This window comes from Anser anser (genome assembly GCF_964211835.1).
Source record: "Anser anser genome assembly, chromosome: 2".
Lineage (NCBI taxonomy): Eukaryota > Metazoa > Chordata > Aves > Anseriformes > Anatidae > Anser > Anser anser.
Window position 1 is genome coordinate 154,560,415 of NC_139721.1, and position 12,904 is coordinate 154,573,318.

The following is a 12,904-nucleotide window of genomic DNA, read 5'->3' on the forward strand; positions in this document are numbered from 1 at the left end:
CAGGAAAAGAAATGGTCAGAGCAAACTTTGATAGATTGGGTGTTTCTTACTTAGCTGGAGCAGAAAGGGGTAGATGTCATGTGAAGATCCAAGAAAACAGAAGAAAGGCAAATAAAATTAATTCCTTGAAAAAGGATAAAAAGGAAGCCAGGAACTTGTACAGTTTAAAATTCACTTCAACTCTTAGAAAAATAATGGATAAATAATAAATTATTTGCAAACAGATTATTAGTTTCTAGCAGGTATGTTTCAAGAATAAATCAGGTTAAATACATCTAATTTTCTCCTGGGAAAGGCATTGTAGGTAGGACCCCAACAATAGAGGTCCAGTGCTTTTATTTCAGCAAGCCTTTTGATGCCATCTCACAGCATTGCTCTTCGGTATGGGAGGGAAATATTGTCTGTAGGAACTAGATGATCTTTGAGGTCCCTTCCAACCCAAGCCATTCTTTGCTTCGGTATGGGAGGGAAATATTGTCTGTAGGAACTAGATGATCTTTGAGGTCCCTTCCAACCCAAGCCATTCTTTGATTCCGTAGTACGAGGTGTCCAAAACTTCTTTGGAAAGCATATGAGGGGTGGGGGAAGTGAGATTTATGCACGTTAATGCACGGATGTGTAAAATATGCCAGATGAGAGGCTCTGAATGTGCTCTGATGACTATAAAGGGCAGTAATTTCAATTTTCTGACCAGTTAATGTTAGTTAACACGCACCCCCCTCTGGGTTCGAATGGTTTAGTATCAACATAGGTTCTCTGAGAAGGCTTTGGAGGAAAAAAGTCCCGTTTAGGTAATATTAAGAATCTTTATTAATGAGTTGGATGCTAGAATACATATTGTGCAGACTGGATTTACACCTAATCCCGTCAGGAACGGAACAACGCCCTCACCCTTCCGAGGCCGCCGCTCCCTCCCCTCAGCCCCGCTGAGGGGCCCGTAACGGCCCTCCCGCGGGGGGGCGTGGCCTAGGAGAGGGGCGTGGCCCCGGCGCCCGCGGGGGCGTGGTTAGATGGCGGCGCGCTCCCTTCCCCCCCCACCCCCCCCGTCGCCCGCTCGCTGATGGGCGGGTCCGGGTATCCCCGCTGCCCGCCTCTGTCGTTGCGGGCGAGTCCATCGCGTTCCGTAACGTGGGGGGGGACAGCCCGGCCCGGATAGCGCATCCCGGGACGGTTCGGAGACGGGAGGAGGAGCGGAGGTAGCGGCGGCGGAACGGCAGCGGACGGCGCCCTGCTGCAGAAGGGGTCGCGGCTCGGGAGGGGGGAGCCGCCCTGACGAACCGGCTCTCCCCTCCCCCCCTCGCCCCCCCTACGTCCCGGCGGGGGATGGTGCGTCCCGCAGCGCGCGCCTTGCTCGCGCGGTTCGGCGGCGGGGGGAGGGGACGCGCCGTGAGGGAGACCCGGGCCCCGCAGGGCTCCTCACGGGGACGGCGCGCGGGGGGGGGGGGGGGGTCGCGGCGGCGGCGGCTCCGACGGCCGGCACCATGTCGGCGGACGAGGACGAGCTGAAAGTCCCGGAGGATATGTTCAAAGACGTCAAGTTCTTCACCGTGGGGGACATCGACCCGAAGGTACCGGCTCCCCCTTCCCCGCTCCAGCACCGGTTTGATGTAACCCCCCCCGCTTTGTTGGGGGGGGGGCAGAATGGAACCTTCCAGCCCCCCTCGCGCGGGCTCGAGGCTCGCGCGCCGCACCCCGAGGGGAGGGGGGGAGGGGGGGAGAGGGACGTGGGGGGGGGAGGGCGCGCTCCCGCCTCCCCTCAGGGACCGTTGTGGGGGGGGGGGGGCGTCCGTTAACGGCCGTTCCCGCCGCCATCCCGCCACCGCCATGGGAGCCTTGGGCTGGCGGCGCAGGCCCCGTGGCAGCCCTGCGAGCGGAGGAGGGGCGGGCAGAGGGACTTCCTGCGGGAGACGGGGCCGGGGCGGCGGGGGAACGGGGGCGTCCCCGTCCCCCCCCCCCCCCGGGGCGCACCACACCGCCCGCACGGCCGCCTCCCGTCAGCGCCCCGCCCGCCTTCCCCCCCGTCTGTGGTGCGGGTCCGCGCCTGAGGGGGAGAACGGCTCCCCTGGGCCTTTGTGGGGAGCGCCCGTCGCGTTGGGTTGTGTGGGAAATAAATAAAAGTTTTTGTGCTTTGTCCGCTCGTGTAAGTGTTGGTGGTGCCTTTGGGCCGCGGCGGGGTGTGAAGGGGTTCCAGAGGGAAATTAAAAGTGGTTTCTGCCCTGGGTGGTGTGCTCCAGTCGGTGTTGGGCACCGGGGTCCTTCAGCTCCTGTCCTGTCACTGACCTGATGAGTTGTTTTTAGCCCCCAAAACAACGGGGTTATACGTTAAAAACAGCCCCGAGCTGTACTTAAACAGGAAAAAAAACCAACAACCCTAAGTCCTTAGACGTGAAATATTTGGAAATGTGAGTAACAACAACTGTATCTAAAGCTATAGCAGCAACATTGTTATGTATAGAAAGATGACTGCAAATAGCATTGGGGCTCTGGTATACCAGTTTTTACATAAATAGCGTCCCAAAAGGCACCTCGTTAGGTTTGTGTTGACACAGCGAGACAGTCAGCAGCATTGCCACAGAGTGAGTAACCAAGCTTTCCTTTAAGCAAGTTTTCACATGTGAAGTTTCATTCTTCATAGCACTTAATGTCATTGTCACGAGGCTCCAGTTTGCTCTGATCAAGCACGCGAAATTCTCAAACATTTGTGGATGGCTTTTCTGGGTTCCAGGTTGACTGTGGTCTTGATAGTTTTTATAAAAACTATGTATATTTGAAGTTTTTACTTTTTTTTTATACCAATGGGTGATAGGTTGGGTTTGAAAAGAGATCTTCTCCTTCAGCTTTTGGAGATGAGCACGCTTTGAGCAGCTTGTTTCTAAATGTTTTCTCCAAAGACCAGCTATCGTAACAAACACTGAAACAGGCCCAGCACAAGCGAGCACTCTAATCAAAACAAATCCAAGAGTAAGAAAGAAAAAACCCAAACCATAAGATATTCAGGTGAATATCAGCATACTCACTACCTGTTAAAACATATGCAGCGTAAACTAGAAGGGAAACAAAAGTCTGGAATCGTGCCTGGATGTTCTTTGGCAAACGAGGGAGAGCCGGGCTGCTGGCGCTCGTCTGAGTCCGTTCCTCTGGGATGTGCACTTGGCTGTTCTCACCTGACAGGAGGCGATAACTAGATGTCAGCTATTAGTATTATTTCTTTTTGAAAATGCTTTCCCTGCTTTCCTAAAAGACGTAAAGCCAAACCATTGAGCTTTGGTCCTACTGGTTAAAATCAATATCAGAGAGAGAGAGAAAATAACGCCTTGTAGTATAAGGACTTTGAGCAGGATATTTGGCTTCTGGTTATCTCATTTTATTATTATTATTTTATCACTGTTGCCTTACTTCAAAGACTCAAAGTCTTCCTGTTTCTTCTAACTCAAGGTTTAGTGGGAGATAAGGAAGAGGGAATTTATATGCCCAAAAAATGGAGATGCGCTTCATGGGTTTAAGCTGGCGTCTGAGGTGCGGGACCATATCGGGGCTTGTCTGCATTTTATTGACTGGTTACAGCTGTCGGTATGCAAGCACTTACACAGGGGAAGATCTTTCAGTACAGCTTCACAGTTTTGCCACTACTTCAGCTGAAGAAGCCACATGCTCAGGGAAGAGTTTTGAAGCTGACATAAGCCACGTTACTAAAAGTCTTTTCTGAACCACTTTAATCATGGGGCTCTATCATCTGTCACAGTTACGGTGTTTAGACTTGCAGCCTGATGCTGGCAGAACTTTTTGCATGAGCAACTCTTTGCAGCAGCTATTTGCAGCATTGTTTTGATATTAAAAAAAATCCTATTTCTGCTTCATTAGCTGCTTTCCTCATGCTGTCAGGTTGGGATGCTGAGCTTTCATTCCGTTCTCTTTTTGGCCTTCCCATAAATAGACAGGCAAAGGGGACTTGGGGAGAGCTGTGCAGGACAACCAGCTTGTGTCCCGTTCCTTGGGGATGTTGTTCAATTTCTACTATTTTCAAGCACTTTATCTTGATTTGTTTCCTGTCAGAATTGCAGCACCAGTAGTAAAGTTTTACCAGTATTAAAGCTACTAATTTCTGAATAATAAAAGGAAAGAATAATCTTAACTGGCATTTTCAGTATTTGTACTCTAGACTTCTATTTTGAACATTTTTGTCCCCTCCCATCCCACTCCCCCCCCTTTCTGTGCTACTTTTATTCCCATACAAGTGAGTCCCGTTTGGTATGGACAGGGCTGGATTCATCGCACAGATCTCTACAACTGAGTTGAGAGAATGATAACATTTAAATCAACATTTTCTGTATCGGCCTTTCAAAAACGGGAATAAGATGTGCTTTGTAAGTTGTAAGAGGTTTTGCATTTTCTGATATTGAAATACTCTTAATCCTACATCAATTCTTTTCCCAATGCAGCAGCCCTTTGTTAGAAGTTGCCCCTTCTCAGGACAGTGCTTAGTGTTTTTTTTTCTTTTCTTGCACATCCTTCTAATATCCATTTTTTAATGTGTGTTTGCCTTTTTGCTTTTTTTTTCACCTGTTGCTTCCATAGCTACTGACTCAGTAACTTTGCCTTTCCGTACTTTGCTCAACGTTCATTCAAAGGCTTCTGAAGCTAACAACTGGAAAATCAAATGCAGGATTTCTTAGTCTGCCTGAGAAAGAACAGGTTTTGAAGGAATATGTATTTTGGAAAAATGTTGAAAACACCAAATTTCTATGCCAGCCTGAATTACTTTGGAAAGTAAAACTTCAGCTTCAGTCATTAAAATGTGGCAGAGTTGCAAACTGTTGGAAATCAAGGTTTAAAAGGGATGCTTTGCCAACCACAAAGAGTGCTGTCTGCTTGTACAGAACGAGAAGCCTGTACTCGTTCCTCTATCTAGACGACTAACGTGTCTTCTTTCTCTCTTTATTGTTTTTCTCAAATAAAGGTGATAATAATTGTTTGCTTCTCCCTGTTCTCTTTCGGGTTTAGGTTATTCAGCTTCTGAAGGCTGGGAAGGCAAAGGAGGTTTCTTACAATGCACTTGCGTCTCATATTATTTCGGAAGACGGGGACAATCCAGAGGTTGGAGAGTCTCGTGAAGTTTTCGATCTCCCGGTGGTAAAGGTGAGCGGCTCAGCCAGCACATCCGTTAAGTCCTGACACAGATACCTCATTATAACGCAAAGTATTCCTCTTTAGATAATGTCCAAAGGAAATGTATCTTTAACATTTTTTTTCTTGTTTCATGAACTTTTATGCCGAGTTACAAATGTCTGTTACAATTCTGTCCTCTCCTTTCTCTCTCTCATTACTCTGTTATCTCTTCATACTTTGTTCGTTTTACTGTTGAGTGTGTGTGTCTCCATTCCCTGGTGTTTTCTCCTGCCTGGCAATTCCTCCTTCAATCTTCTGTGGGATCGTGGCCTGTTCAGCTTGTCTTCAGAGCTGTTTCTGATGGGAAAGTTCCTATAAGTTTCTGGCAATGCAAAAAAAAAAAAACCAAAAACTTTGTAAAGTAAATAATAATTGATTTTTTTCTCTCTTTTTTTAACACATAATTGGTGAGGTGCAGAGTCGTTTACTGGATTCTGCATATGTGTATGCTGTTAATTTTAAACAATAGAAACTCTTAGAAAAATAACTTTTTTCCCTCTGTTTTATTTTTTTCGTGCCTTTTGGCTTTTTTCTTTTTTTTTCCACACTGAAATTATTGGTATTTTGTTTTTCCAGTGAAAGTTTACAAGCTTCATATTTGAAAATGTGAGCTGCTTGTTCTGCAAGTCGTGAGCGATTTAAAAAAATCATTATTATTTCTCTGCCAGTATGTGGTTTTGGATTATTTTGTCCATATGGTTGCAGGTGACAGTAGTGAATTCTGATGGCTTGTAGCATGAGAGTTCGTCTGGCAGTGTAGAAGTATGAATTAACAGATTCCAAAAAATAAAGGGTGCTTAGCTAGAGACCTTATGGTTATAGTGGGTGTGCTGATTAATTTTAAGCTTAGCTCCTATTTTTAATATCTTCCCCTTATAAAGTGTTTTGTGGTACAATTTCAGTCTTACAAACAAGAAGACTGCAGCCACTCTCGTGGGAAGGGAGGGCATCGGTGTCCTAGCAGTGCCTTCTGCTGTCAAACGCCTTTTACTTAAACAATTTAGTTTTCTTTTGAAGTACTTCTAACTAAATTTTCTTTTGTTTGCCAAAAAAAGACAGCAGGTCTTTCAGTGATGTCACTTAGTTGGACCTGAAAACATCACAGCGTGATCTATAACCAAGAAGGTTAGACTTAGTATCGAGGGAGTGGGAGTCAGAGGCAAAGGTAGCTTGCTACAGAAAGAAAAGGGATGGAGAATAAGGAAGAGAAAAATATGAGGGAGAAAAACCTCTTTTTTTTTTTGGCAAAGTTGAATATTATTTTCTAATACTATTTTCTAAGGGAGAGAGAATAGCAGAAACTGGGGCACCATAAACATGGTTACCGCAATATATGCACGTGTGTGTATATATTTTTATATGTATATATTTGTTTTTTGGAGGAAAAATCATGTCATACTGAATGTGACATCGCTCCTTCCCCCTTCTCACTTCTAAGCTGTAGGAGACCCCTTCCTGTGTAAGGTTATGGTTCCTCACTCCTTGATCATGAGTGTAAGGTAGGGGATGTTGGTTGTTGTTTTGTTTTTTTTTAGAGCAGGGAGAACTTAAAAAGGAGAGCAGGTAAATAAATACCGTAAATAGTGTTCAAGGAATAATAGAAGGACAAGAAAAATGTTCCCATATTACTACATGATCTTTGAGAAGTCTTTTTTAACGTTTACAAATCAATCAGAACAGTTCTTTCATAAAGGCGTTAGTAAACTGTCTGTAAAGCACTTAGACTTTAAAGCTGAGAGATGTATATTCAAACTAGATGTAGTACAAACTTAGACATTAACTCACATTTCATTCATGCAGACAGAGTTTTTTAACATCTTACGGCTTTTATTTTTCAGCCTTCCTGGGTGACTTTGTCTGTTCGCTGTGGAGCTCTTCTGCCGTATCCTTTAAGTTCAAATTTGATGAAATTTTGTAGGAAATGTGTTAAAATGTGTTTCCATCCAGTCATTAAAGACGCATGTATGTACATGTATGTGCATCTTACATTTTTAAAATGATAGGATGTGTGTTGCCTTCTAGGATAGTAACGTGCTTAGAACTTCTTTGTTTTACTTCACTTTTCCTCTCCCTTGGGCTATTTTGGCTGCTTAATAAGCACTTGCAAGAAAATTGTCATCAAATGGACTCAACCATTTTAGCTGGAAGTTGATAATTAACTGTGAGGATCCAGGAAAAATGCTGGCATGCAGTAAGGGGGCAAATGTTAGTTCTGAGTGGAATGGCCTATTTACTGCCTTTTTGAGAAACAAAATGAAGGAGAGAAGAAGCACACAATAACTCATATCCATACTCTGTATTATAAATAACACTTTGTTAACGAATAGGGGGAATATTCCTGTTATTGGAGTAGTCTGTCCTTGCCTTTGGCAGACCCTTGTTCATTTTGGCTAGATTTATGTTTAACTTGTTTGGAGCTCATATTCTTGCATATGGATGGTGTAGTCCATTTTACCATTTTACTGTTTTATCTTTGTTTATTTCTCTCAGTTTTTCTTTGGATCACAGGCATGATGACAGTGGCTGTTGTTAGAGAAAGAAACTCATGCATTTTTTACCTCAGACCATTCATGATAAAGATTATGTATATGGAGAAGCTGGAGCAGAGCAGTAAGTTCCGGTACAGATACCAGCAGATGATTGCACTGAACAGGGCCAAGCCTAGGGAGGGATGCTCTCAGACAGGAGAGCTCATTTTGGAAGGATAGTGGGTGGTGGTGTCCATAATGGAAAACGAGGTGGTGTAACCAAAAATCCAGGTGTTCATGTTGGGAATTCAGGTCTTAATTTGTCTCAGTCATTTATGATTGAAGTTTTATGCTTAGTATTTCAAGATATATGCCTTTGCATCTCACTGTGTCTCGTCTGTTTTGGAGATACTCTGTGTATTGTCTACATCCCCAAGAGAATTCACCTCAGAGAGTGAGCTGTAGGAAAGGAAAGCATTGAATCAATCAGAAGAAAAAAAAAATGTATTGAGGTCTTTACTGGGGTTTTAACTGTAACAATCAACATGTCAAATAGGTTTCACCAGTTAGCATGAAACACTTGCCATAGTCATGGACAACCATCTGACCTAAGGAGAAGAAAGTTTTCTGTAAATGACTTGGCTTCCAAACGGAAAAGATGCACCAAACGTTACATGTCAAAACCCCAAATAGCAGAACTACTTCTATGTTTGAAATAAATGGATTGTTGTGATGTGGTTTAAGCTGGTGATTTTTTAGTGTTTTGCATTTAGAAATAAAAAATGTGTTTATCAGCCCATCCTTATCAGGTTTGCAGTGTACAGTTGTTTATGTCAATGTAAGCCCTGTCCTCCCTGTTCGTTAGGGCTGTTTTGGAAAAAAAAACAAACTCGGAATTAGCTACTTTCTCATACTTGTGTAATCTAGTGTTGTGTTGTTGGTGTTCTTTTCTCCCATAGAGAAGTTGCACTATTAGGAAATAAGTCTTCCATTTGAAACCAGGTGTCTGTAAAAGGATGTTTTTAAAAGTGCTGACGTTATTACATACTCAGAAGAGAAAGGAACAGATAAAAACTACTGAGCGATGCAGTCCATAACCAAATTGTAGCAGTAAATGTGGGAATGCAGCCCTGAATGGCTGTTGCTTAGGAAGTTTTATTGTGGTTATATACGGATGGCCAAAGGAAAAGCCCACGTCTCAGTCGTATCATATTCTTGGGGTGCGTGGAAGGAGACGGCTTTGTACACCTGTCGGCAATAAATGTGTACTTGGACATTTGCCTTTATTTCTGGCCCTTCGTGTCCTTAGAACCTGGTGGTTTGGGATTATATTCAGAGCCTTATAGTGCTCACTAAAATGGGTTGTTAAGTCTTAACATTGTTCTGTTTCAGTCTCTTTATGGCTTCTAGCGCAGTGGCATCCGGCCTTTCATTAGGGTTTTAGGTACTGCAATAATGAAAAAAATGGAGTAGTTATTTCTGTTAGCTTTTTTTCTGGTTGATTGCTTTTGGGCTCTCTTTTGGCAGGGCTTTGAGATTCTGCACTTTAGTCTTCTGTTTATGTTTTTATTTGGAGTAATACTCAAAATACTGAATTTACTGAAGAAGCAAGTCCTAGAAATATCTTTAGTCAATTAAATACATGGATGCAGCAAGAGCAAAGACTTTGTTTGCATACCAGTTTCAGTACTTACTTCCTTGGCATTTGTCTATGTAGAAAAAGTTAATACAGGATAAAAGCCCAATAATTTTGTCTGTTCCTTATAAATACATTTTAACTTTCCACTCTAAAAGTTATTTTCACCAGGGGGACTTGAGAAAGCAGAGTGCTCTGTTCACTGCGAGGTGCTGTCAGCAAAATCTGACTAAACTGCTGTTGAAGGGAAGTAACAGAAAAACGAATCTTGGAGGAGAAGAAATCGCAGTCTTGTGTGTGAAAACTTCAGTTATAATACCATAAAGAGGGCAGCAAAAGCACAAGTGAGGCAGGTTTATTCTTCCCTGGTCTTGTACAGATGAAAGGAGAGGGGCCATCAGAGCATTTCTGTCTGTTACTGAGGAAAAAAGAGGTGAGCTTTGTTGCGTTCACTCTGTTTTGTTTTCCAGATCCACTCAGAACACTGTTTTGCTGCTTCTGACTGTTCTAAGATGGCCTATATAATTCCTGCTTTTAATGGACCTCTTGCAAGTTAGGTACTGAGTTGTTGCTGCTCTAAGTGCTAGCAGCAGGTGATAAGGCAAGGGGTGGGCAACCGTGCGCTGCTGAAAGATGCAGTGCTGAAACTGCCTGAGATGAAATACTAAGACATGCAGTGAGTTTCAAGGCATTCTTTGGATTTGGAGCACTCTGGATAATGGCAGTAATCTGTTCTGAAGTTTTAACGTGTCCTGGGCTTTGTTGTCAGCTTTCTGTGTGGATCTCAAAGTTTAACTATTGCTGGTGCTCCTGTCAGCAGCATAGGGAGGGTAATTTTGTTTGACTAAAGTCTCAGTATGCAGCTGCACAGTAACACGATGCACAACTGTTTCTGTAGTCATTTTTTCCAAGGAATTATGTGTGTATCTTAAACACAAAACCATGTGAAAGTGTAGAAGAGGCAAAAAGGTCACAGAAGTCAGCTGGTCTGTCTGTCATGTCGCTTCTGTCAGACCACTCTTCTATTTCATCAGTCTCCCATAATGGAAACTTATTTCTTATTCTTCCCCATTCATCTTACAGTGCCTCACTGTTGTATTGCTAGAGTTTAAGCTCAATACCATGCTGCTGTCTAACCCCGTTTTGCTTTATTTGAGACACCGAACAGAGAATTCTCTTTTCATTCGGCAGCCTTTTATGGACTTGAAGATGTTAACTACTTAAGCCCATCGATTCTGGTTCTTTCAGTTCCCTCTCATAAGTCATGTTTACTAGGTCTGTAGAAAAAAAAAAATACCTCATTGCTCTTTTCACATACTGCTTCATTTATACATCTCTTTCAAGCATCTGAAAACAAATATGCATTGCTGTCAGAGATCTTGTTGAGTGTTGAAAGTATGGTGGAAAACTGCACGTTACTTTCAGGCTGTGTTTCTGTTTTTACATCCCAGTGTGATGTTTTTTTTTTCGGTTTGTGATTCACAGTAGCACCTAGTTTTTTTTTTTCCATCTGAATCTGTTGCCTGGCCAACTTTATTTCCAGTGTTATACCTTGGTAGGAGAAAAATTAGATGGGGGTATATTTGGTACTTTCTTATAGCGAGTGACCTGCCTGCTGCTGTTCTTAGATAATCTCTCTAAAACTTCACAGGTGTTCAACTTTAATTCCAGAAAACAATGGTAAATTTTTCTTGTGCGTCATGTTCATTCTGTTTTGTCCGTTGCTGATTGTAACGAAACTTTCTTCCCTGGATCCTCCTGTACTTCTAGGTGTGGAAGATAAGCACTGACTGATAATGGAAGGAAGCTCTTGCTAATGGATTGACTCCTGTAAGCTTTACTTAGAATCAGAGAATTCAGGTTAGAAAAGACCTCTAAGATCATCTGGTCCAACCTTTAACCTAGTACTGCCAAGTCCACCATTAAACCATGTCCCTAAGCTCTACATCTACACATTTTTTGATGCCCTCCAGGGATGGTGACTCAACCACTTCCCTAGGCAGCCTGTTAAAATACTTCAAAACCCTTTCGGTGAAGAAATTTTTCCTAATATCCCACGTAAACCTCCCCAGCCTACTTCCTGTGGTAAGCATCCTGGGATAAGTGAAGATGTTCTAGGAAGAGAAAAGTTTGTAATGTTAACCAAAATTGATCATAGTGGCTCAGGTGTCCTGACCCACTTTATACTTTTTTTTTTTTCTGGTATGCACAACTTGAATCGTAAATAATACACGTGCTTTTAAAAATACTTGATAATACCAGAGACGTACTATGCACAATAGTTAATTTTCTTCCAGTATCCCCCCGGAAACTTCTGTTTAGCTTATTTTTCATCCTTGACACCTGCTTTTCAGCGTAAATGGCTTCTCTCCGGAATCATGTCAGGTCTTTTTTGGAGTCACTGCCTGTCTCTCTCAGGTAAGAAGTGAACCATGTTTCAGTCTACCTCAGCGTACAAACTGTGTGATACTTTGTTTTTCCGAGGACAGGGATCAGTTTTTCTGTTGTAATGTGACTTTTTTCCTTGTGTGTTAGGCGAGTTATCACCTAAAACAACTGTTCACTGGAAAATAGTTTTTCACTGAAAATGAAGACTCAAGCATTTGAAACTGAACTGAAATTTGAATCAGCAGTGTATCTTGAATTTATTTATCACCAGCAGCATGGTGATTCTAAAATGAAGAGCACAGTGGAGTATGAAATCTTTGCTCCTTAACAATATTCAGTGAACATGCTGTACCTGCTTACATGCTGAAACCTTAACAGGGTTGTCAGTGAGTAAAATAAGTGGAAATGGCTTCAGTGGCTTGTGTTCGTTCACAGCTCTGTAGATCTGTGAGTAGTCTGATGATCTTTGTGTGTGTGCGGATGAACAGGATCAGGAGCTAGGTGCTAGTGGTGCGTACGTGTGCTGTAGACCTCTTAACAAATCATTCTGTAATGCAATCATTAAATCTGAATGTTAATGGCTTAAACACACATGGCTTTCTTGGCAGGGCTGAACACGAGTTGTTAGAAATAAACACTTGATGTGTTTACGTAGGCTAGTAATTTGGTCTGCTTGTCAAATTCTGTTGAATGAATCTAAACAGGTCGCCTAAGGTAACGAATAAATCGTGTTTGCTTGATCACTAACTTCTACTTCTTGTGAAAGGTGATGTCCTAGTGTTGAGTTTTTACAGAAGTGAAGGACATTTGCTTCTCTGTACAGGTTAAAATTCACAGATTCACAGATTTCTCTAGGTTGGAAGAGACCTCAAGATCATCGAGTCCAACCTCCGACCTAACACTAAGTACTCCACTAAACCATATCCCTAAGCTCTACATCTAAACGTCTTTTAAAGACCTCCAGGGATGGTGACTCCACCACCTCCCTGGGCAGCCCGTTCCAATGCTTAATAACCCTTTCGGTAAAGAAGTACTTCCTAACATCCAACCTAAAACTCCCCTGTCGCAACTTTAGCCCAAAATGATTGCTTAATGTCTTTTTGTTGTCTTTGTCACCCTTTTTTCCTTGTAACTTCCACGTTAATTTGGTACTTGAAAGTGATGGGTAATGTATTAGCCAGATTTGAAAGTGCTATGTCAGGAATTGTACTAAAATTCTTTGAGTGGAGGCAGCTTGTTCACAGAT

General features: G+C 42.9%; 1 protein-coding gene across 2 annotated transcripts in view; it reads left to right on the plus strand.

Moving 5' to 3' along the window:
- Positions 1-1,189: 1,189 nt before the first annotated feature.
- The window catches only part of PAXIP1 (PAX interacting protein 1), a 33,431-nt gene continuing 21,716 nt past the window's right edge, over positions 1,190-12,904 (plus strand). The window contains exons 1-4 of one of the 2 annotated variants that reach the window (XM_083825193.1): positions 1,190-1,326; positions 5,002-5,136; positions 7,005-7,048; positions 11,625-11,688. In XM_083825193.1, the coding sequence (XP_083681319.1) occupies positions 1,324-1,326; positions 5,002-5,136; positions 7,005-7,048; positions 11,625-11,688 (246 nt within the window). In that variant the 5' untranslated portion in view covers positions 1,190-1,323. Of the gene's footprint in view, positions 1,327-1,370; positions 1,569-5,001; positions 5,137-7,004; positions 7,049-11,624; positions 11,689-12,904 lie in introns of those variants that run through there. The other variant, XM_083825192.1, reaches the window with a different exon arrangement.